The 27,118-nt window shown below is 28.8% G+C and overlaps 1 protein-coding gene across 1 annotated transcript in view; it reads right to left on the bottom strand.

Annotated features, from left to right (window-relative positions):
• The window catches only part of LOC129968760 (serine-rich adhesin for platelets-like), a 59,877-nt gene that overhangs the window by 10,376 nt on the left and 22,383 nt on the right, over positions 1 to 27,118 (bottom strand). Inside the window, exons 7-12 of the mRNA XM_056082986.1 lie at positions 23,560 to 23,681; positions 21,418 to 21,452; positions 20,717 to 20,799; positions 19,933 to 19,972; positions 14,649 to 14,732; positions 1,100 to 5,866 (exon numbers count right to left, since the gene is read on the bottom strand). Coding sequence (XP_055938961.1) covers positions 1,100 to 5,866; positions 14,649 to 14,732; positions 19,933 to 19,972; positions 20,717 to 20,799; positions 21,418 to 21,452; positions 23,560 to 23,681 — 5,131 coding nt within the window. The remainder of the gene's footprint in view (positions 1 to 1,099; positions 5,867 to 14,648; positions 14,733 to 19,932; positions 19,973 to 20,716; positions 20,800 to 21,417; positions 21,453 to 23,559; positions 23,682 to 27,118) is intronic.

The following is a 27,118-nucleotide window of genomic DNA, read 5'->3' as shown; positions in this document are numbered from 1 at the left end:
ATAATAAATAAATTTTCAGATAATTCTTTAAGGATAATTTAATTAGCATTTCCATTCGTTATAGCTATAATTGCACATTTATAAAGCCATTGGTGATTCTATTAGCATTATTTTTTGAAATACTTGGAGCAATATTTTACATGAATTTTTATCAAAGTAGGTACTGGCATATAAACATCAGATGAAGAAGAAATAAAGTTTGATCATCCAGGTTAAGCAGTCATTTTGCAAAATTTTCAAAAGGAGTATATGCACTTAAAGAAGTCAAGATTTTCCTTAGGGCATATTTCCCCAAGAATGTATCAGAAAGCCAATGTGCATTATAAACAGTTTTAGAAATATTTTTGGTTTAGTTCAAGTCATATAATCTGCATTCACACCTATATCATTTCAGGATTCTTGATATTCAAAGTTTATATAATACTAGCTTGCCATCAGTGACTATTGGATTGTCCTTCCATGTTATAAAATTCAAATATGTTTATAGAAGTCATTATTGTTATATTTTATATTAATAATTTAAAATTAAAGCCATATGTTAAATTTCTTTTCATTTGAAGTTTTTAAATATGATGCGCAGTTATTTCTAAACAAAACAATGCATGAAATGGAAGATTTACACAAATGACAATGAAAAATGAAATAAAATATGTATTAAATAAAAAATAAAATATGTATTAAAAATGCAAACATTTGAATGATTTCTTTTAATATCACGCAATTAATTCTAAAACTGAAAATGAATTCCATTATTTTCATGTCTAAAAAATTAAAAACAGATTATTTTCAGAATACATCAATTTACGTTTCCATTTCAGTTAAACTATAGGTAAATTAAATCTGTTAATTGGCAGAATTGTAAATGAATGAAATTATTTACTATTTAAGTTTCTGGTTAAATTACAGACACAGTTTGATTTTAAATAAAAAAAAGGAATTAAAAAAAAAGCATTATTTGAAATAAAAAAAAAATGCAACAAACCTTACAAATTAAATTATATTAAAAGATAATCATGCACTATCAGAAAAAATTAATCTGCAAAGCAGCAGTGATTAAACATTTTTTTTTCATTTTACTGAAATATAATTTATGAATTACCTGTAGTATCAGGATGTACTTCAAATGCTTCTTTGTAAACACTGACAATAGATGCAACCAGAAATGGTGCAAATTTGTGACGATATCTTAACAAATCACAACATAAATTTCGAGGTTTAACAATATTATTTAGTTCTTTACAAATAGCAGCCATTACTCGACACAGTGAACTCAATCCATAGATGTGATACTGCAACTTTCCTAAGACAAGTTGATACATTGCTTCAATTATAAAGCTTAGAAGTCCATTTAGATGAGGTTTGCTTTTAGTATCAACTGCTAGCAAAGCCTTCACAATACATAGTTCTGAGGGTGGTAGCAAATTATCTGGATCACCGGAAAGGGAAAATGATAACAATGGATTTTTCCTAGTAGTATGGAGATATTTCACTAAATGAAATGCAAGTTTGGGTGTACTTTCTATAACAGATGGATTACTCAGAATTCTTGTTAATTCATGCACATGGAAATTGAAATGTGTTTCAGTGAATCTTATCTTGTCAATGGCTTGAAAAGCAGCTTCTATGTGAGGTAATTCAATTTTATTTTCAATTTTCTTTGCTTTCTTAGAGCGATTCTTTTGTTTTTTATTTACTGTTTTGTTTGGAGAATTTTCCTTCATTGAATTCAACTCTTCATTGAATTCAACCTTCTCATTTGAATTTCTAACTTCAGAAACAGGAATGGATTGCTGAACTTCTTCAAAATCTTCAGCAATAATTAGTGGAGAGTCAAAATCAGAATCAGTTTCTGAAATGTGACAACTGTCATGTTTGATATTAACTAACAGAGCAGATTCCTCAGAAGTACTTAAATCCATACTTTTTAAGCATCCTTTCACTTTTTTTTTGTCAGCATGATGTGAACTACTAACTATAGGAGTTTGTCTCTTCCTACATGTTCTAGAGAGAGGATCCTGAGATTTTACTTCAATCTCTACGTCACCAACAGCTACACTATCTATAACTGTGTCAATATTAGATATTGTCTCAACAGAGCTAGCAGCAGATGATACTATGACATTAGAATCAATCTGAGAAGAGGCTTTTGGTTCTTCTGCTTCCATTATATCACCAACAGCTACATTATTTATAATCATATCAACAGTAGAATAAGTGTTAGAAGTAGACTCAAAAGAACTTGCTGCAGAGGATGTTAAATAATCAGAAATAGTCTGAGAAGGGGCTGGTGGTATTTCTGCTTTTGTTTCATTCAGTGAATTATCAATGGTTATTTCAGAATTTGATGAATATTTATCTTTGCTTTCAGCATCTGAAATAGATTTTATATTACTATCTTCATCCTTTAGCAGAAAATCAATGATATTGTCAACCACACATTCTTGGTGGTTAAATAACATAGAAGCATTGGTTTCGATGTTATTTACAGTCTCTGCAATACTTCCACTTTCTGGCAATAACACCGATTTGCTTAAATCGTTACTGTTTGAAGCTGATAATTTGATGCTTTCATCATGACTAGGTTCAACAGATTTTATACCAGCATTCTTTTCTTTGTGTAAAAATGTACTTATCTTATTACCTGACAACCCAAATGGATCCAAAGGTAAAGGAGGTAAGTTTACCTCAGGAAAATTTGCATTTACTTCAGAATTATTGCTGCTGTTAAAGGAATTACAATCAGGAGATTTTGCCTCAGCTGGTGATTTACTAGGGGATTTAATTTTTGAAGCAGATAATTTGGGAGATTTTATTTTCAGAGGAGCACATTTAGGAGGATTTAATGTCATAGAAACTTCAGAAGATTTTTGGAAAGGATTATACATGGATTTTGTTGTATGATGAGAATCTCTATTCTGTTGTAGGGGCAAATCACATGCTTGATTTGTTGGCAAACTATTAATTTCCATAGATGAATTTTGTTTACACAATTCTGAATACTGAATTTCAACACTTTCAGTTTTTTTAATAAGTTTATTAACATTTGAAATATGGGCATTAATTTCCTGCTGAGTGACTTCATTATTGAAATAATCAGTATTAGCAGATATGTCAACCTGATTTTTGGCCAGAATTGATTTATTATAATTTTGGCTGTTATTTACTTTAGGAGAATTAAATGCTTCAAGATCATTCTCCAAGATGGAATAAGCAATAGAATTAGGTACAAGGATGTTTGATTCTTCTGCAACCACAGAAATATCTTCATTTTTGGTAAGGGATTCAACAGGACTACTAACTGAATTATTTGAAAAATTATCCATCTCTTTAAGTTTCATTTCAAAAATATCTGAAATTTTATTCTCATGTTGCGTATCAATCTTTGGAGGGACATCACCAACATATTTTTCTGATTTATGCCTTTCCAAACTGTTCTCTACTAAGTTAGAAATAGAGAAATTTGGGTCAATATGCTCTTCAGCAATAAGCTGCTTTACTTCAACATCACCTTCCATTCTTTGGACAGCTGATTCTACATCTTCATTCTTCAGAGTAACAATTCTTTTCAATTCTTTGCTCTTAGTTTTCTTTTTTGGACTTATATCAACTAAATCCTTCTTTCGTTTGATTTTGGTGGAACTTTTAACCTTAATTCTAGATACTTCTTTGTTATTGTCAACATTATTATACAAGGTTTCCACTTGTTGCATTGCCTCACCAATGTTTTCATTTTCTTCAATTAAATCCCTTGGTTTTATCATGCAATTACTGGAACCATCACTACAAGAAGATGAATTAAGTTTAATTTGTTTCTCTATTCTGCCCTGCCTTTGTAATAAATACTTCTCTTTATCAGGTTGAAATGTGGTAGATGTTTTATTTTCATCACTAATATTTTCCGATTTCTTTTCTTGAATATCGGTATTTGCACTTTCGATGTTGGCATTTTCATTTTCATTGTTGGCGTTTATTTTCTGAACATTAGCATTTTGCTTTTCTATATTTTTACTGGAGCATAAAGCTCTACTAAGAAGAGTTCTTCCTTTATTACGTGCTGGCACAATGTTTGATGATTCAACAGTAGGCATCAGACTCCTTTTCTTTTGTTTTTTTGTTAGGCTACTCTTTGGTGAGTTTTTTGACTCATCTGTGGATTCACTGATAGTTGAATCCTTTTTTAAATTATTGTTTACGTCAGGCACTGATAAAGAACACCTTTTAGAGACATTTGAAACATTAGTTGATTTCCTAGATTTTAATTCAGAAACAGGTGAACATAAATTATGAGGTGGTGATAATAATTCTTGAGAAAACAATTCATTCTCTTTTTTATAAGGAGATAGACTTGCACAAGATCTAGGTACTATAAATCGGTTATCATCTGCATGATTCTTAATGTGTTGATGATTTGTATCATTTTTACACTGATCAGCAAAAGCATCCAATGCTTTGCTGCCATTTGAATAAGATATATCAGGATTTACGATATCTGGTTTAGACACATTTGGTTTTCTAACCGAAAAAAAATTCCTTTGTTCAGAACTCACCAAAACTGGAGTAGTTAATTCAGGAGAGGACACTCGTTCAACTGTGTGCTCTTTGTTATTGATATGCTCACTCTTTTCAAAATTTTCCAAATTATCAGTGAGGGATCCACATGCCTGTACGCTAGCAGTTTCTCTTTGTGGTTGAATAGAAAGAGGATTATCAGTATCTATATCATGTGGACCTAAAATATAAGAAACTTTCCAATTGTTAGGATTTACTACCATAGTGATCGGAGTAGTTGTTAGATTAAAGTCAATTTTTGCAGTGCCGTCATGGCGACGCTTACTACTAATGCGCATTAGTGGGGATTTGGTATTAGAATTTGCATTTGCATAGTTATGATTTGAATTACCAGCACCCAATTCAAATATCTGATTAGTAGTGTTACCATCAGATCCTCCTGATTGTTGATGGCAGGATGTTAAGTTTCTGGAAGAATTAGGAGTTGAAGAATCACCTACATTGAGTAATCCTTGATTTTTAGATGCCTCAGAAGTTTGACCAGGATTTGGATTATGATTTGAATTACCAGTACCTGATTCAAATATTTGATTTGTATATTCCGTGTTAACATCAAATCCTTCTGATTGTTGATGGCTGGATGTTAACTTTCTGGAAGAATTAAGAGTTGAAGAATCACTTACATTGAGTACTCCTTGATTTTTAGATGCCCCAGAAATTTGATCAGGATTTGAATTACCAGTACCCAATTCAAATATATGATTAGTATGTTCTGTGTTAACATCAAATCCTTCTGATTGTTGATGGCAGAATGTTAACTTTCTGGAAGAATTAGGCTTTGAAGAATCACCTTCATTAAGTGATCCTTGATTTTTAGATGACTCAGAAGTTTGACCAAGACTTTTATGAAATGGCACAATCATAGAAGGATTATCTACCCTCAAGTCTTTTCTTGGAGGACCTTGTCTGAATCTATTATTGTTAGGAGTTTGTGGGATAGGAGATATAATTGGCCATTGATCAATTGGTATACAGACCTGCTTTCGCATTTTTACTAAATCATCTATATTAATATTATCTGGCATTACTGGATCTTCATCTTCACTGCAGCTTTTCTCAAAACAATTTGCTCCTGATGAAAGTTGATCTTTGACAAGCGATGAATTACCCTGACTGAACTGGTAACCTTCATTTTTAATTTCAGAATTTTTACTTTCAGACTCCTTGCTTTGAATAGGTAGACAATAATCAGATGCAATGGTTTTATTTTCACTTTTAATCAGTACTCTATTTTGCTTTATATCAATATCTTTTTGATTTTTAAGTGCTAAAGACTGATCCTTTTCCTCTTCTTGAGCTGAAAGAAAGTATAAATTGCATATAAGTTTTATAATGCAAAAGCAAAACATTTATAATCTATGGATCTTTTAGGCAAAAAAGTGTGATCTGAAAAATAAAATTCTGCTATCATCAAAATACAACTAAAAAAATTTCAATAAACTTCTCAAAAACATCCTTTGAATAAGCAAATGAATTTTTTTCAAAGATCTACTATTATAATATGATGATACATATCAAACCTTTTAGAAGTAAGGGGCGAGTTAAATCTAAAGGAAATTTCTAATCTAATTTTATTTGGCATTTTATAATAAAAATAAAATACAGAGTATTTCTAAACTTTCACAGAGAGAGATTATTTAATATTGCTGAAAACTGTTTAAAAAAAAAAAAAACACCTGTTAGTCCCCAGAATTTTAATGGAACTTTTATTGAATGCACAGATATCAAACTTAGCATGAATGAATTTTGGAAAGTAGGAATGCATATTGCAATTCAAAATTTTTTAATAGCTAGAAATGTTTTATTTATTTATAATTTTAGAATACACTGGTGCCTGAAAGTTAAGTATATATCACAAAATGCAAGTAAATATTATTGAATTAGTTCACATATATAAAAGGTAAAAATTTCTTTAAATAAAAATTTTCAGTTGACTGTTTCATGCACAAAACATCTCCATACGTCAGAACATGGATAAATCAATTTATTCCGTATAAGCAGCATTGTGTTTATGAGTAAAGGAATATTTTTAACAGAATGAATGACAACAGAAAGATGACAGTTGGAAATGTTTGAGAAAGGAAGAAGCATTGGAATGATGGGACCTAAGAAAGACATAAACTAGTCTTGATTGTGCCTCAGTGTGCGATCTCAATACTGTGGCAAAAGTTTCACTGTACAGAGAGTATTAACTGACAAATGGAACGACCATGTGCATAACATCAGAAGGACACCTGTGTCAGAATAGTAGTTTCAACGCTCACAGCCTCTACAAATATTTTCAGACAAACTATTTACAGAAGAGTTAATCAAAATAGTCTCTACGACAGACAACAGACAGTTTGCATTCTCTTTATATCCATACACACACTCATTTGTGCATCAGTACTTTAATTTTGGCTAATGTATTATTCGCTGCTAAATCTTGCTTTAATCTGAACACTAATTTTTACAGGTTAATAATAAAGAAGAACATGAAACTCATTTTCAAATGGGAAACAACATAGAAAGACCCCCCACCCTTTTTTCCATCAAGGAGAGTCATAGTATGGGTAGGCATAGTGATGGATAACCTAATCCTAATCTCCATATCTATAGCGATGAGATTTGTGACAAGTAAAAAAATAAATAAAATAAAGTTCTTGATTTTTATGTTTATGGTAGTTCTGTTACAAAGTGCTGTCAGTTCTGATTTTGCATGTATGAATGACAGCATACCTTGTCTTCATGCAAGCTTGATTGATGACTTCCTTGAAATGGAAAATATGCAATGTTTTCCACGGTCTACTCAATTATCTGATCTCAATTCCATTGAAAATATGTGAACATACTTGGATGAAAATTTACAGTATTTTCGCATACACAAAGTTATTTTCTTGAACTAAAAAGAGATCTCATGGGTGTTTGAAAGCCTTTATGTCCATAAATCCTACACAATGTCAAAGCAATTATGAGATTTTACAAATTCTCATAACATAGAAAAAAATATAAGATAGAATGATTTATTTGAACATAAAAAAAAAAAAAAATTATGTGTCTAGTTCTCAATCACTACCTTATTAAACTGTAGCATCATTTTTCATTTTTTAAATCTCACTTGATTTTTTTAACTACTTTTTTTCTTTCAAATGGTTTCTTTGAAAAAAAAAAATAATTACAATCATTTTTTTCTCATTTTGAAACAGTTTTGCATATTGCATTTCTCGCCATTCTGACTTAGACTCCTTTCTTTATTTATACAATTTCTACTTAACTTCAAGACATCAAATCACGAGAACTTGTTCACGAGATGAAAATGATTTTATATCACATTACATTTTTGTTTTGTAACATTGATTTTTTAATTTCATTTTAATATTCAATTAAATCATTCTATCTGAACTTCTTTCCTTTTACTGAAACATGAACATTTGCCTAAACAAATACAGAGTTGCTACTCAAGTCTGGAAAAAAAAAAAAAAAAAAAAAATCCTTGTGTTTTCCCTATACGTATATTCAAGGTACGAGGCAATGCAAAAATAGCACTCGTGCAAGTTATAATGCAATATGAATTTAAGGAGTGGAAAAAGCAAGAAGAGGAAGCTACAATTTAGTATTATTTGAAATTATAGCATATTAAATGAATTTTGATATTTACATACAAAAAAAAAATTCTCTTTATTTATTATCTGGAATTTAGAAAAGATAAAATTTATAAATTAAGGAGCAGAGGGGTATATTACCTCTCATGATCTTTAATTGCAAGTCACATAAAATTAAGTACTTTGTGTGAAACAAACAAACACACACGCATTTTTGTTATCATGATATATGTAAATAATTTAATAATTAGTTAAAAAAAACATTACAAAACAAAATTACTTTTTTTTATTTATTCATTTTTGTCAATTCAAATATTTGTGCATCATTTTCTACACATTTTTCAGTTATCAATTTCATAGAGCTAATCCTTAATAAATAAGATATGGCATTTTTGTACAGCCTAACATACATTTTTTAGCTATTTCACTTTCAGTGAACATATGTAAAAATATTTCCAATACATCATTGAATGCATTAAGGACGAATGTGACGCAACAAGTTTTAATGCCCGTAAAAATCTAGCTTTAAATTATTGTTTTTGAACTAAAAAGTTCAAAATTGGTTTATTTTCGAACATTAAAATATACGTTTTCAGAATAGACATATCACTTTCTCCTTCATTCCTTTAGACACAAAGTCTAATATTACTTGCAACTTTTTTGAACTGACACGCAATTTTGCCCCCCCCCTTTTTTTGGCATGACTAATAATAACCTTTTCCGATATTACACAGGCTTATTATTTTCTTACAAAGCAAGCAGTATGCAACAAATGGATTTTGCGGGATTTCTCGAATCCTTTCAGCAAAATCAAGATTGATTTTTCTTAACCATCTAATTTATATTAAATACAGATTTTGAGCAGCTCAGTGTTTAAAATAATTCTCTCATCTATTTTGAATAAGCTTACAATTTATCAAATGTTAAAAAAAAAAACTTTCAATAAACTCATGTGTGAGTAATTAAATACCACCACTAAGGGTCCACAGATTGAATGTTGCTATTCCCACCAGAGAAATGAATTCTAATCTTTCACATAATTAAAGAAGTCTTATGCTCATTAGCGGCAATTTGGAATCTTATAGAAAAAGAACAACTGTCTCACAAACTGAAACTGGGCTATACAGGAAAAGAAGGAGAGAATGGAAAAGTTGCGAGTTTCCGCAGTAAAGAATGGCGAATGACATTATTTCATTTTTGGAAACAATGACAACTACTTTTTATTCTTGCAATCTTTAAAGATCGGCATTTTTTTTAGATGGGGAAAAAGTAACCGAGAAACAAAATTCCCTGCACTTTCCCATTTTTTTCCAGTCAATTTTTAAATTCCCTATATTTTCCAGTTTCTGCCGGTGGCGTGGTATAGGTGGTTAGCCCTTTGAAGTGGTTCAAAATATTATTACACTAGATTAGATTCTAAAATTACATGCCAAATTTTACTGATACAATACTTTGCATTTTTAAATTATTATGTTCACTTGTACGTGTAAACAGACCTTCATAAAAAATTCAAAATGCAGTTTTCGCTCAAAATTTGATAGAAATCTCAGCTCAAAGCTTTTTATGTTATTATTTTTACAGATAGACATAAATCCAAAAATATTTTATCTGGAGTCTTGAATAAAGAGAATTGGGTAAAATGCCGTTCAAATTTTTTGGCAATTACATTTCTTTGTCTTTGAATAGTTTGTAAAAGAAAAAGTGAAAAAAGAATTTTATTAGCATGAATTTAATTTTTAATATCTTTTGAGAACAAATGATCTACAACTAACTTTTAGGATATCAAAAATTTTAATTTACTTTCATTTTTGGAAGTATCAAATCATTCATTACTAGTAATCTACAATGAATAAAATGCTCATTTTCTGGCATATAAATAAAAAGTTCTAAGCTTTTGCACAAAATTTAGTAGAAGTAAAAGTTTTAAATTATCCTCTATTGGTGAGTCACTAAATGATTTTGAACCATAACTAACAAATGCTCTACAAACAAGTAATCACATGTAGAAAAACATTGATTCACTATTAAAAACCAATACTAGTGGTTTTGTATGAATACATAAAATCATCTCTAAAACGAAAAGATTCCTCCTCCCTGGGTCTAAATAAGCAAAAAGAGATGAAAGAAGAATTAAGTAAACAAAAAGGATATATATATTCCCCATTCTATTAGTATTTCCATAAACTGAGAATAAATAAAAAGGATATATTTTCCCGCTATATCAGTATTTCTCTAAACTGATCTCCACTGACCTCTGGATTCTCTGAAATCCGTTAAACATTAAAAGATCCGACACAGCAAAGAAAATGTCTATAATCAGGCAGTTCAAGTAGGATGACATGGGATAATTTTTTTATCAGATAAAAAATATAAGTACCTGGATAAAAAGAAAAAAAGCCTATCCAATTTTAAGGCCCTTATATAAGTATTAACAAAAGAAAGCAGTTTTTAAAGATTTTTAATAATGTTAAGAATCTGGATACTTCCATTTTCAAGCTTTACTTTCTTGTGATAATTATAAACAAGTTTTCTTTGAGATACTAATTATATTTTGAAATGTACCTGGTATAAAATCTTATGAATTTTAGAGTCATATTTGACTCTAGATATGACTATATCAGGAGGCTAGATGAATTTTTTACCATCTATTTTTACATTAAAGTTCAAAAAAGATAATTAATTAGAGAGAAGAATCAGCATAAGAAACATCATCTAATAGCTCCTACTTATAAGGGCTAATTGCTAATTACTATTTGAGGTTTTAAATACATCAATCAAGGAAAGGAGCAAGAAAACATCTAATAATTAAGATGAGCCAGATAGGTGATTAGAAAATAATAAAAAAATGATTTTGGAAATGAAATAATTTGAATTGCATAATAATTATTACTTCTTCATTCTTTACTAACCTTATATACAAATCTGATTTCACTTTTAGATATCATAAGAACACAAGAAAACTGGGGTTTAAATATTGCCCTATAAATTGAAAATATACCTCTCTTGAATGATAAACCTATAAAATATTATTGTATTTATTTAGCTAATCTCATGATAAATTTTTGGATATTAATAACAAAATTAAATATCAAAATAGAATTATATAAAATGAAAATAACAATTCTACATAGTACACATAAAACTTTTCATCTTTTGTTTATATCATCTGAAAACTAAATTATTTTTAACCTTTTCAGAACGGGAAGAGGGGGCTCTATCCTACATGCACACATAGGACAGAGTGTATGTGAAAGGAATTATCACACAGGATTGCGTTGCTTTGAAATATAAATAAATAAATAAAGTTTAATTCCTAACGTAGTCATTTTTGCCACATTTTCAGATTATTAGTTCATTCATAATGCTAGTCCATTCCTCTGAAAAATAGCATTTTCTTGCCATAATAAACCGAAACCAAGGCCTTCTGTAATAAAAAGGGAAGAACGCAAAATGTATCGAATAGCTATCCAAAATACAACAGAACTGATGGTAAAACCCAAAAAGATTAGTTACAATTACACAGTAATAACAAAAGCTCAGCAAGAGATCAGAAACACAAATGATTCTATCAAGTGGAAAAGTTACACAATCCAACTCTGTTTATTTACATTACTATTAGCCCCTCCCTCAAAACAGCTTTAGCGGTAAGGGAAGCGTTAGGATAGAACCTGGGACCTTTGGGTTAGTAGTCCAGTAACATACCGATTTTGCTAAAACAGCTGTTCGGGCAGAAGCGCTGTTACTGGCTTATATGCAATTCACCACAAACTGATGAGTAAAATATCAAAATCAGGCTGAGTATAAGCAAACTGAAGGTCAGTATACTAAAGCTATATTTATTTCAAAAGTAATGGAAACAGGGAGACATCTAGTGGCATTTAAAAATTGTTCCACTTTAGAATGCATGTATGCTTCCCCGTTCCATGAGTTCATTTTCCAGAAGTGCATGGATGATACGCCCGGCTGCAAGAGATGTTCATAGGTGATGCATATATGGCATGCCTGTTACGAAAGGGTAATACATGCTTATATTATTATTATTACATGCTTATTATTATTGTTATTACATATTATTATTACTTCATGGTTATAATATTATTATTTTCAATATTGTTACATGTTATCACCGTGATATTTATTTATTCTTTTTTTTTAATGAAAACATTTACATTTATCTAAATAAGTGCAAACAACAAACAAAGAAATAATTTTTATTTTTAGCCATAAATGTATGCAGATTAATTTATTGATCAATAATTAAATTAGTAAAAAAAGTTTAAAATATAAGCAATCAAAATAAGCAATACTGGGCAGAATAAGTATTTTTTTTTCAGAAAAAAGATTTATTCTTAATAATGTGGCACACATGAAAGTATTTAGCTTATAGAGGAACTTTCCTGCAAAGCAGAATTTTTAGTATCATAGGTTAAATAAAGATGTGAAGACAAATCATGAGATGTTATGTATATAGAAAGGTATTTTATTAAACTGCAATTTAAATTAACACTCTTCCTCTTTTGAGGAAATGTCTATAAAAACAGTTCAATCAAAGGAGAACACAAGGCCCCAAAATTTAATTTGTTAATTTAGTATTTTTAAAAGCTATCTAATCTATACTGACCAGAAATAGCATTGAAACTGAGGAAATGAAAGTAACTATCATTTAAATGGCATATATATAAATAAAAAAGAATTTATCACATTTATTGGAAGGAAACATTTATTGTTCCATAAAAAAATACAAAAACTAAAAATAATAACAATCTCAAATAAAAAGAAATCTAGCAATCTTTTGATATCATTTCTGAAATAATATTTTATAACATCAACATACAAAACAGAAATTTTATCCATAAATAATTGAAATAAAATAAGTTCATAATTTTAGTGCTACATATTCAAACTCAAGATTTGAACACTTTAAATGAAATATTACATTTCAAAGCAACCATTTCAGCATTTATTGCAAAATAATGAATTAAATAATAATAATAAATTAATTAATAAATAATAAAAATATTAAAACAAGAAATATTATAAAAATAAAACACAAATTGTTACAAAGCTTGTTGCAAAGTTTATACTATTGAAAATCTTTGAAACTTTTAAGCAAATACCAAAGGTTTGTATCAGTTGGGAAGAACTAAAAGTCTACTGATATGTTTTAAATATATTTGAGGAAATGAACTATTGTTTATAACGATTTTTCTTTCAATCAAATGTTGGGAATATATTTTATGATAGCAAGTATGAATTTATTGTTTGATTTTTTTCAATTATATTGGAGGGAGAAATCGACTGCTTTCCTGCTGCTTTTAGTATTGTAATTAGTATCTTATCTGATGCACTTTTGAATATGTCAATTCAATTGATTGGAATAAATGAGAATGCATACAGTTTTTTTTTTTTTTTTTTTTTTTTAAATATACTAAAGTATTTGCATATAACACATATCACAGTAAACACAGTCAATATACTAACATGATATCTTAGGCGATCTTTTTTTTGGCAATTAATTGCTGTTATATAGTTAATACAAGTACTCATACTTAAGTAAAAGCTATAAGGATTTTCTTTTTTTAAATACAGTATATTTTCAGTAATATGGCAGTCATCAAACCAAAAGACTACTAAATTAACAAAAGTACCAGAATAATGAATAATCCATTGAAAAAATACATTGAAATAACAAAATTTGTGTTTACTGCACAAAATAATCAGAATTATATTTGAAAAAATTCATTCATATTATGAATTATATTACAAAATATAATTCAAAATTTGAGCAGTAACTTATTTTGTACTTTGGCAAGATAATCAACATATGGTTAGAAAATTAGTAATTCATTATAGTAATCAGCTTCATAATAAGTATTTTCTTTACACACCAAAGTATGAATTAAATTATTCTGGCATTATTTAATCAAATTTATTAAGTTTATAAATTAATCAAGTTTATAACCCCAAATAGAAATTAATATTAAAAAGAGTTAAAATTTTGAAATTCTCTTGTTAGCTTCTAACTTCTAAGCTATTGCAGCTATCATAAAAGTTTAATTACAAAAGTTGTTCATATCAATGAGGTGCTAATTCGGTAAATTTTATTTATTTTTCTAATTTTAATACCGAGGAAGTTTTAGGGAAATGAAAATTTCAACCTCTATTATTTCACACCCTATGAGCTAGATGGCCATCTATGAGCTCATCTGAGTTTTTTTACATTTCTTAGAACATATTCCAAGAGGGTTAAAATCCAATCAAAATTTCTGGAGGACATGAGCAAAGCATTATATGTACATTATAACGTTTTAAATGAAGGGTGGTTTGGAGTTCAATAGACCATGTTCAGTGAAGATATGTAGATAGAAATCAATTATAAAATTCTACTAAATGTATTAGATAAAAGGTAATGAAAATGTGTTAAAAATACCACACTTCTTTTAGGTATACAAAGATTTTAATAGCATTATCAGTTTTAATATTAAATGCGCATCATACCTTTGGAATCAAATATATTTAAAGATATATCATTTTCTTCCCCATATTCCTTCATGATGTTTCTTTCTTTAACAGTCAAAAGATCTGTAAAATAAATATTTTATCTGTTTTTATAATATCAGTACAATTAATAATTTAATTGTATTAAATGAATAGCAGAGCAAAAATTATTTTATCTAAAAATAAAAGAATTAATAAGGAAATTGAAGAAATTTTTTTTTAATTGTCAATGGCCAGGAATACTAATTTTCTTTATTAAGATGCACACAATACATTTTATCAATCTAAAACATCATTATCTTTTTAAAAATTACAAAAAAAAAAAAAAAAAAGTAGAAGCATAATAGTTTATGCAATTATTCATCTTTGTGTTTTTACATTGAAAAATTTTCAGCTGATACATTTCAATAATTAGTTACTATCCATTTCAGTATCATGAAAACATTAGTTTTTTTAAAAAGAATTATGCAAAATTAAAATATTAATCTCTAAGCCTACAACAAAATATTTTATACAAACAGTAGGGGAGCCAGAAACAACATGTTATGCAGTGATTTGTAAAAATTTTAATCAGAAATTCTGCTAAACATAATTCTTATGTTAAACCCTATTGTGTTAGTATGGTGAGTATCTAGGCAAAATAGTGGTGAGAAATTTTGAACAAATGCTCTGTATTCCAAATAGCAGTCCCTATCCAGCCAGAACTGACGTCAGCTGTATTGCATAAAGATCCAAATTTAATTGAACAGCTACCGAGATATCATTGATAAGTTTTGAAGTTATCCGATTAGCAATTCTGCTGATATTGAAAAGGCTCTCCTTCAATTGAGGATTGCTTCTGAACATAGAGATTTCTTGAGATTCTTTTAGATTATAAAAAGCCAGCAAATTGTGTATTGTCATTGACAAGTAGTTTCTGTTGTATCATCGAGTTCTTTCTTTTTAGCAGCGGCATTTTTATATTTATTTGGAAATGTGCCCTCGAACAACTCTGAAATAGTCAATAAATTAAAACTTTCATTTTATATTGACAATTGTATTGCAGGCATGGGAGATGTTAGTCAACAAGAAAACTATTTTAAAATCTAGGAAAATTTTGTCGCATGGTTTTAATCTATGGCACTGGGAAATAATTTTGAATGCAAATATAGATCAAATGCTGAGGTTTAGATATGATAATTTAGATTTTAGATTATGAATATTTAGATTTAGATATGTGGATTACTAATCATTGCTGTAAAAGATTAAAATTTCAAGCCTAAGTAATCAAAGAGTTGAGACAGCGATTTAGGGGCAAGTATCTGTGTCAACTTATTCTAAACAGAAACAAGATTGTCAGCCATCAAATATTCATGAAAGGGAAATCGTCTTAATTGGAGATGATGTAAAAAGGCAACTTTAGGGGCCTTTACATAGGGTAATAGAACTGATTCCAAGAAAGGATGGAATGAGGAAATTCGTAAAACTCTGTGAGAACAGGAAGTCTCAATCTTTTAATTCATCCAATCCAATGTTTGTTTCTACTTGAGATTAGTGAGTAATTCAGTTGAGTTTATCACTCCAGAAAGTTGAACATACTGAATTGTCTGTGATATTTCAAAAATTTAGATTTTTTGAAGGCTGACTAGCCTCAGGTATTCAGATGCTGTCGTGCCACTAAGAAACCCGAGACTGAATTTGGTGGCTTTTGCTGATGTCTCAGTAGCTATTCATCTCCTAAAAAAAGAGGGGCAGGATATGAATGACATCTCCTAGCTAAGCAAATTTGATGTCAGCTGTTCTATTTTCACTTTTTGTATAAGTACTAAAAAACTTCTTGATGTAAAGTTGTGTATTGTGATTAAGTGTTTTGTATGCCCTATCCTTGTTTATTCAGTATATTTTTAAATTCACTCAACCAAAACAGTTATCGGGTAGATGTCAGCCCAACATAGTTATTTGAAATACCAAGTAGCATAGAATTATGCAAGACTCTGTTTCAATTATCAAATAGGGGAAAAAAAAAAAAAAAAAGATTTAACATAAGTTGACATTAAAAATTTTTTTTACTTATTTATTTTGTTTTAAAAGGATTTTTTAAAACTTTTTTAATGACAATTTTTTTTAATACATCAATAAAAACTATATGGCGAGACAAGCTGTAGCAAAATCTCTGGAAATGTTATGACTAGGGATTGCAATACCGGACCAAAATTTCAATACCGGTATTCGGTATTTTTTAAATCTTAATACCGGTATTAGAAATTTCAGAAAAAGAAAGAAAACACAGGTGTTTCTTTGTTTTATTTGCCATTTTCGTTAGAGAGTGTAAATATCACAAAAAATAATCTGTAACTTATAAATTATAACAGTATATAATCACTAAAAAGTAAAGAAACATCTTATTTATTTAAATCCCCAAAAAAGTGTAAATATCACTATTCAGTCTGTGGTACTATTACACATTTTTGAAATGTGATCTTAAAAAACATAAAGCATCAATTGTACTGTCATTAAGCCTGAAAAGTAATTTTGTGTAAAAATTACCAACTGTCGAAAACGCTGTTTCGGCATCTACGCTAGTTGGTGGTACTGTTAGCAATGCGCGATATACTTTTCCCAAATATTTACCTCTAAATCCCTCATCTTCAAATAAATCGATTTCTCGTCAGATGGTTTTGGATATAGCTGATTTCTGTATTGTAATTTGGTTTGTTGATTTTTTTTATTTATTGCTAATTCTAATTTTTGTTCAAGAAACAACTCCTTTTCAATATCGACAGTAGTGATATCATAATCTTCGATAATTGAACCGAATTCTTCTGAATGTGGAAAGGTTTGTGCATAAAAAATTTTAAGAAAATTTACTCTAAACTTAATCAGATTTGAAATAGTTATTTCCTTTTCTTCTTTTTCATTTTTAAAATCATTATAATTATGTAAATACCATAAGACATTTTCTATTTCAGTATGCCTTTCTTCTGTGCGATTTTTCAATGTAACATATAATACTTCAGATAGTGATGTGTGCTGTTCTTTCAGTGACCGCAACATGAAATTTATTGTTGCATTAGCTGTTAATAAACTAGAATCTCTACAACATAATGCTTCAATAGTCAGTTTTATTGGAAGTAGAGCTGATATAGTTCTGGATATTAAGTCGAATTCACTATCTGAAAAATTAATTTACAGGTTTAAGTCGATTATCGCTTCTTGGATTGGATCAAAAATCGTTCCATCATTAGGAGTAAACTGTTCCAACGTATTTTAGAATCTAATATTAACACATATTCTGTTTTATTTTCAGTTAGTATATATGTTAGTAATATATCCTTTTTATAGGGGAACGCTTATATAGGGGAATATCTGAACAATTTTTCGAACTTTATAAATTATAGGAAGCAATTCTTGATAGGTTAATATTTCATACTAATTAGCAGTATCTTCTTCCACAATTACATTGTCATTATCTTCATTGTCAATATCACTCTCACTCTTACTCTTTTCAAAGTTGGAATCCGAAGTTTCTATATTCACAGTATTTGGATTCTTCTGTTCTTTATTTTTTTGGTATAATGCATCTATTACTCCTAATTGAATTTCATGTGCATAGCACAACTGCTGATTGGCACCAATCAACTTTTTTCATAATTGTTAATTGTAATCAGTCGTTATGGATACAATATTTTCTTTCAGGGATAATCCATGTTTCGCTAATTTAGATTTAAGCAATTAATTAGCTAATTAATTTCGCCCGTTATGAAGACATAAAAACAAAAACGTATACTATTTTGCTATGTTCGCTATACCTGAACATATAGAGCAGACAATTTTAAAAATTTCTAGTAAATACTGAAAAACCGGTATTTAAACTTGTGAATACTGGTATTACAAAATTGTACAAATGGCTCAAAATACCGGTATTCGGTATCCCGGTATTGCAATCCCTAGTTATGACATATTAAAACTTGTATGAGATTTTATCTCCATTTGTGTTTAATTCATGTTGTTAAGACTATTTGATTTTAATATTAACATGCATCCAAGTTTCAGATCTCTTGATAAGGATTCAGCCCCCCCCCCCTATCTTTAAAAATGTTTAACAGAGATTCATTTAATAAAACATTCTTAACTCACTTGTTCAGTAAAGAAGCAATGGAAAAAGAATATGATCTCATAATTAATAAGAAATGGAAAGAAGAAGAGATAAGAGAACAGAGAAAAGTGTTTAAAGAAAAAAAAAAAAAAAAAAAATCCAAATGACAAAACAATGGGGGAGGGGGGGATAAAAAGTAGAGATTTTGAAAAAGAAAGACTTTGCTCTAATTTGCTGAGATGCATACAACAATTCCAGCAATATAATAGTATGTCACATTGGCATCCCATTATAAAACAATGGTAGGTTATTTTGAGATAGACCATGTAATTTTGAAAAGTTATTATAAGATGAGGATAGCACTTGGGCTGGCTCTCACTTTCCTCCTTGGCACGACAATGACAAGTTTCAGCATTAAATATGCTTAGAGAGCAGTTTATCAAAATTGAATTTCAAACCAGGTGTACTCTGATCCTGAAGCTGCAACATCAAAAAGGCGCTGCAGTCCACAAACAATTCTAGTGAAGGTGAATGGGTTCAGTGCTTAGTTAGCAGAATGTGGGAATTGGAAAAAATGTTGTGATAGGAAGCAAGTGGTTTGTTCTTGTTAACTGCAATTCTGACTTTTATGTAGATTTAATAAACAATTTTATCATTAACTTATTTTAAATTATTTATTACCATGACATAATAATAGTCAAATGCCTTATACATTTTAATTAACTAAAAATAATAAAGAGAAAATAATTTTCAATATTTTTATTATTACAACTTGTCTCATATCCGAATCAAATTCACCAGCCATCAAATTTTGAAAAAAATATTTCTGCTGCCAAAATGAACAAAATTGCTGAATATTTTTTATGCATATTATGAATGAATAATTAAGATACCATAAAGAGCTATAATCAAGGTGTCACAAATACATTTAAATTATAAATTGTTTTAATAAATGTAGAGAAATAATGATGTTATTTCAAATTAATCAACAACAATTTTTAAGAAATGGAAAATTTGAAAAATAGAACGTCTAAAAAAAGGAGCAACATGATAAAAAATAAATAAAAAACATTATTCAATATTAATTAGTACAATATAACATGGCTGCTTATTCAAATTTTTTTAAATCCATAAAGCACTTCCTATATAAAATAAAATTTTAAAAATATTATTTAATAATAAATAAAAAATATATGTATAAATATTTACCAGCATTTGCAAGTTTGCGTGCAAATTGAGTAACCATATTCTGCAAAGAAATAATATTCAATTAAATAAAAGCACAATTATATAAATTAAAAAACATCTGTTTCTACACTGAAATAGATAACCATATTCTAAAGATACAATAATAACACATTAGATAAAGAAAATTTTGGAAAAAAAGAGAATTCTTATAACTTTCATTAAGCAAATAACTGGTTGGTTTAGCAGTTCTTATTTAACAGCATACCTTGATTCTGTATCAAGTCTGTAAAACTAGCAAAGCATGTTCTATTCAATTTATCACCACTAGCAAATAAAAATAATTTAGATAATGGTGGAGATTTGAAATATTTTATTAAAATTTGCTAAACAGTTATGCTTGTACTCACAAAAAGGGAGACTGAAGTAATTTCAAACTGCTCATTGGTTCAGAATATCATTAAGATAAAGAGCATGTTTAAGCTGCTTCTAGAAAATCCTATACTAATATGGAAAATGACAAATAATATGCACTATTATGAGAACAACCATAAAGACTACAAGCAGATTATAGCGATCATTTATCACAAAAATATATGTTCATAAAACAGCCAATCTTGTCACATGGAGGAAAGAAAAATGCATAGAAGTTCAAAATACAGAGGATAACATCTTAATAAGTATTAACAAGTAAATATAAATATCTGAAAAGTTGCCAAATTTTATATAAAACATTTATTTACTGAGACTACTGAAAAATGAAAAAAATTAATTAAAGACTGAACCAAAAAAGATTAAAAAATCATACCCAAAGACGTTTGTTATTATTTTTCATTTTTTTAATAGAATCATTTGCTTCAGATACTTGCAAATTGCAGCTTTCAATTTCATCTATGGTAAAAGAAAAGGAAATAATACTATAAGATAAATTTTATAAAATAATTTTTTAAATAGAATAAATAAAAATAAATTTCATTTACCTATACATTTTAGAAATTTATCACAAAGCCCAAAATCGTAGCATCCTTTTAATTTGATATTGCATTTATTTGATGTTTAAATTCTAGTACATAATATCATTTGAAAACTAATACCCCAATAACGGCATTTTTTAAAAGTATGGTTCACTTAATTGTTACAAATACATGTTGAAGGAAGTATGAAGTCATGTGGAAATATTAAGATTAATTTAAAGTTAACATATTTAACATGAATTTCATACTAGTTTTGACATAAGAAAAAATTAAATTTTATGTTAAATTCACCTAAGGTTAAATTAAAAGTAAATGTTTTAAAATTCAAAAGTGACTGAATTTACAAATATACAAAACAGTTATTTTCTTCCTACAAAAATATATTTTTGATAAAACATTCAGAATATTATAACTATTTGAAAATACATATTCAAGCGATGAAATCTGTATAAAAAATTGCTTCTAAAATAAAAAGGTAAAGTAATTAGGGACACAGAAAATGAAAACTGGATAGACAGAAAGAAAAAAAGCTTACTTCGTAGTTTTATCTGAGCATTTGATTTGTTTGCTCTGGAAAAAAACAACAACATACAATTGATTAAAATATTTATAAGTAATTAACTTTGTTGAGAACATTAAAAGGTAAGTACAATTCAACAAAATACTCTTGCAAAACATTCACTAATAATGATAAAAATGCTAAACAAAATATCACATAGTGAGGGGGTGGGGAGGAAACACCCAAGTAACTATAGTTTATACAAGTTTACATTTAAAAAAATATGCAAGCTAAAATAGAAATATATGAAAAAATATCCATTAAAAAAAAACAGTTAGCAAATAAGCAACTAACATAACAAATTATAAAAATGAGAAAGAGAGAGTAGATCATCCTCATAAATGAAGGCTAGTGAAATTAACAAGAATGCTAAGACTAAGAAATTAACAAGAATGCATTTTAACATCTTCCATATCCTTTAACAATGTATTTATTATTTTCACAAAAATTTGATAACAACAATCATGAAAAAACATGACAGAAGTAAAAGTAAAAATCATTAAGATGAGCAGTCATGTTTAGAAATATTATTTCAGAAAATTAGCATTAAAATATATGCAGTAAAAAAACTTTTAAAAAGATTGACACAGACACAATTTAATTTCTAGGGGGAGGGATTTTTTTTTTTTTTTTGTGTGTGGAAATATTAGAATATAAGGAAACAATGCATTTTAAATAATTAATACATTCCAAAATGTAAATGCTGTAATGTTTCCAAATCTCTCTCAGTCATAAAATACAAATATTTCTGGCACAGAAATCACTTTTTTTACTTATTGTCAAATGACAACAGTGAAATGTAAACAAATTGCTATACTACTATATTAGATTGCTTCATTTAAATGTTTTTACAGCTGTAATTATTCAATGCATCATATTGCTAATTTTTGACACTACAAAATATTATTAGAAATGTTCTGGAAAGAACTTGACAAATCACCAAAAATTCCATTCAAACTGAGGAAAAAAGATGTAAAAGAAATCAAAGCATGGGTTCAGTTGGAAAACATGAAAATAGGCCTAATCATGATTAGATGCATAATTTCTATGACTAAAATATAGAAATTGATGACCATTTTTCTAAAACTTATTTCACAAAAATGGCTTTTATACTATCATAAAACTCAAAAATTGTCTTTTAATAGTATTAATTTTATTTCTGTGTAATATTTCTTTATTTTTAATAAATTTTTTAAATACTATAACTAATCTAAAAATATGATAAGTTGAAATGAAATTTTACTGATTTGTGTTGCTTGCAAAACAAAATTTTCCCAATAATACTTTAAATTAAGTAGAAAATCCAGTTTAGGTTTACTCACCTACAATTATGCTATAAGAAAAACATGAAACATGGCAGTAAGAAACAGTTGTAATGTTGTGATGAAATTCAAATTCATCTATCTTAACATTCAATTGTCAGAAAAAAAAAAATTTCCTTCTATAATCATCACCTTCGAAATTGGATTTTCACTTCCACTTTAAAAAACAATTTATAGTATATACACTTTTTAATTTGCATCTACAGTAGTTAATAATACATTTATCTGACCATACAGGATACATTACATCAAGCTGTAAATTTTTAAAGATGAAAGAAGATGTCAAATGTATTCATTTTTTTTTTAAAAAAAAATCTTTATTATATTAATTCAGCAAATTTTGATACTTTTTGCAAGAATTTTTTCCACCTAGATTAGAAAACTGGTACCTTATTCTCTTGTGATTTCATTGATTCAATTCAATAAATTTTTTGTATATTTTTTCAATAAATTTTTAAAAATTTGTATCAAATAACAAAGGGAATTTTTTTTAAATGTATTCTATATTCATGGTTTAAAAACCTAAAAAAAAATCAACAATCAGGCTGAACAAGAAGGTTATCAAAGGCAGCTAATATGATATAAATTTTCGCATTCTCTTACAGCATAATAGAAAAATGATTCAGAAAATACAACTTTAATGATACTTTTCTAAAAAATATTCAACATTTTGAATTCATCAAAATCACTGTTAATCATAACTAAGAATCTAAGTTAAAAAAACCTAAAAAAAAAAACAAGTAATTTTAAAATGCAACCTCTAAATACAATTTAACAAAATAAGAGTAAAACTTACAAATCTTTCTGAAGTTCAATTACTTTCTGATTGGTTTCTTCTTTTTGATTCTTCAGAAGTTCAATTACTTTCTTATAGGTTTCTTCTTGATCCTTCAAGCTTTTAAGCTGGTAGTTTTCTGCCTAAAATTTGGAAACAAATTACTAGATTTCAAGTTGAAATTTAGTTCTTAGAAGAAAACTGATTTCTTCAAGATTCATTTAAGAAAAATAATTCAACATGTTAAACTTTTTATTAACGTGGTTTTGCAATTGTATAATTTTGTACACCTATTATACAGATTTTTTTAACATGAAGACAAAACAAAGGAATTTAAATGTTTATCTATACTAATATTAAAGATGAATTTGTGTTGGCATACAACAGATCAGATCGTTTGAATTCGGCACATACAGTAGCCCAAAAAATTGAGAGTACACCTTACTTTTATTTCATAAATCCAACTTTCAATATAAATAACACATTACCGGGAAGTGCGAACATGATTTTATTTTTACACATAACAAATGGTTTAATTTAGAATCAAAATAAAGAAAAATCAACGAAAAATTTCTAAATTGAAATTTTTCAAAAGCATTTTAAATAAACATACGCAGAATTTTGCCTCAAAAAATTGAGAATACACCAATGAAATTTTTGCAATATCACACATAGAAATAAAGTACCACTATTAAACTGCATGTCTTTTGGCTCTTATAATGGTCTCTAAACGCCATGGTACCAATTCGACCAAATTTTTGGTGGTATCTGAAGATATTTTACCTCATTTTTCTTGCACCACTTGTTTTGTGTTTTTGAACCACTTTTTCGGGTATGGCCAACGAATATTCAATGGCATTGATGTCGGGGTACTGTGGTGGTGGGTGTAATTGCTATTTACAATGAAAAAGACACCATATTTTGAAGTTACGTGTATTCTGTTTGGGGTCGTTGTCTTACTGGAAAATGAAATTTCCATCTAAACCCAAATTTTTAGCACTTTTCTTTAGATTGCTGCGAAGTATATCAAAGTAAACCGTATCATTTATAACGCCATCTATAAAAATTAAATTTCCTACCCCGAATGAAGCCACGTAACCTCAAATCATCACCGAGTCACCATCATGTTTAACTGTAGGATGTAAATTTTTTGGATACAAAGCAGTATTAGGTTTTCTCCATACAGTAAAATGGTTGTCACTGCCAAAAATGTTAAGGTTTTTTTCATTACTAAATATAGATTTCTTCCAAAGGTTATTGGTCTTCATTTGATGAGTTTTTGTAAACTTGAAATGCTTTTTCTGAATTTGCAAGCTGATGAACGGTTTCTCTCTAACAATACTACTTTTACATCCAGCTTGTCTAATGGCATTTAGCACAGTTTCAGCACTTGCACTTCTGCCTATGATTTGAAAGTTTCTGCAACAAGTTGGATGTACCATATGGTAGCAGCAATCTAAAGGAAAGTGGTAAAAATTTGGGTTTAGATGGAAATTCCATTTTCCAGTAAGACAACTACCCCATATAGACTGCACGTAACGTCAAAATATGATGTCTTTTTCATTGTAAACAACAATTACACACACCACCACAGTAACCTGACATTAATGCCATTGAATATTCGTGGGCCATACTCGAAAAAGTGGTTCGAAAATACAAAATTAGAAACAAAATCCATTTAAAACAAGTGGTGCAAGAAGAATGGGGTAAAATATCTTCAGATACCACCAAAAATTGGTCGAATTCGTACCATGGCGTTTAGAGACCATTATAAGAGCCAAAAGACATGCAATTTAATAGTGACACTTTGTTTCTATGCGTGATATTGCAAAAATTTCTTTGGTGTATTCTCAATTTTTTGAGGCAAAAATCTGCGTATGTTTATTTAAATGCTTCTAAAAATTTTCAATTTAGAAATTTTTTGTTTTATTTTTACTCTAAATTAAAACATTTGTTACGTGTAAAAATAAAAACAAGTATGCACTTCCCGGTAATGTGTTATTTATATTGAATGTCGCATTTATCAAGTAAACGTAAGGTGTACTCTCAATTTTTTGAGCCACTGTATATACTTTACATATGATGAGGATATCAGGAAAGACATCAACCTAGACCACACTTGTCTTGACATAACTCAAGAACCATGCTTTGCTGTCAAATTACCCTCATTTGTTAAGATTAACTTGGATCTCTCAGAATTATGTACAAAAACAGAACTGAAAGAAATTATTAAAAGAAAAGGTATGGAGGCAATCTCAAGCTTGCGAAGCCTAATCTTGGTTCTTCTGATATAGCATCAGAGATCTTTTTTGTTTTTCAAGACAAAAGAACTAACCAAGTCCCAGCTGACAAGATTGCCTTTATCTTCACAAGTAAGCTCATTCCTATCAAAGAAGCTTTGGCCATGTACCTTACACAAGCAATGCAGATTCCTTCAGGTGGGACCGTGATATTCTCAGATTGCAAATCCACTTTAGAGACTATTCTGAGTGGAAAGACAGGGCTTTGCCAGAATATTAATGCTCTTCTGTTCTCTATCATGACAATGACGTCATGCACTTTGCAATGGATCCCAGCCCACATGGGCATTGAGGAAAATAAGCTGGCGGCACTCTTGCCAAGGAAGCCAGAGCAGTGTATCCCACCCCTCTATCTACTACTGCTCTGGATGCTAATGCCATGGCAAGACAGAGGCTCGGTACCAATCAAAAGAAATTCTCCCTGACAAATCTAAATTATAAAAGAGACATAAAAACCACAATTGCAAGACTCAGAACAGGGCACCTGAGAGGCATAAGGATCATGCCTGATGGCTCCAGACTCTATGAAGAATGCAGATATTGTCCAGGCGTGCAGCTGGATTCGGAGCATATATTTAGCTGCCGTTCTATTATTTCAGCTCTATTCAAAATAGACATTGATTGCAACAGGGATATTCTTTATTCCGATAAAGCTGAAGATGTGGCTAGGACTATTCTGCAAGCTTTCAGTCCAATCTAACTGTCCCCCCTCCCTTTTTTTGTTCTTATTTTTTGTTGCACTCATCACATGCCAACAACAACAGAGGTAAGAAATATGTATTTTAAATCAATATTTTGTGAAATTTTAATTAATAATTAAGCTGAAATGGCATTTTTCCATAATAACTTCTTCAAATATTATCTCAAAAAAAGTCAAATTTTACACGATTTTAAAATTTAAAAAAATTATCTTTCTCATAACACCAATTTAACACTTGTGCAAATTTCTACTGTACTTTAGCATTTTTTTAAAAAAAATATTTTGTCTGATTTTTAACAATAGATTACATTCTTGCCCAAAAGTTCAAACTGTTTCCACTATTTCTTCAACTATCTGATCACAATATTTTTGTCCATCATTGAAAGTTCAAGTCAAAGATTTCTGCTTAATATCTGTGTAATTTACAAGATGTATAAAAATTAAAGTTACAATACTGCAAAATTTAGAAAATCAATGAATTGGATATTTATGTTTGTAACAGTACCATGATGTTATGAGATTGATCTCCATTGGAAAGGTTCATGTACACAATAAGTAGAATCTATATCAGAGACAATTA

Source organism: Argiope bruennichi, chromosome 5 (assembly GCF_947563725.1).
Source record: "Argiope bruennichi chromosome 5, qqArgBrue1.1, whole genome shotgun sequence".
Taxonomy (NCBI): Eukaryota; Metazoa; Arthropoda; class Arachnida; order Araneae; family Araneidae; genus Argiope; species Argiope bruennichi.
Note: the sequence above shows the minus strand (reverse complement) of the source record. Positions and strands in the feature narration are given on the sequence as shown.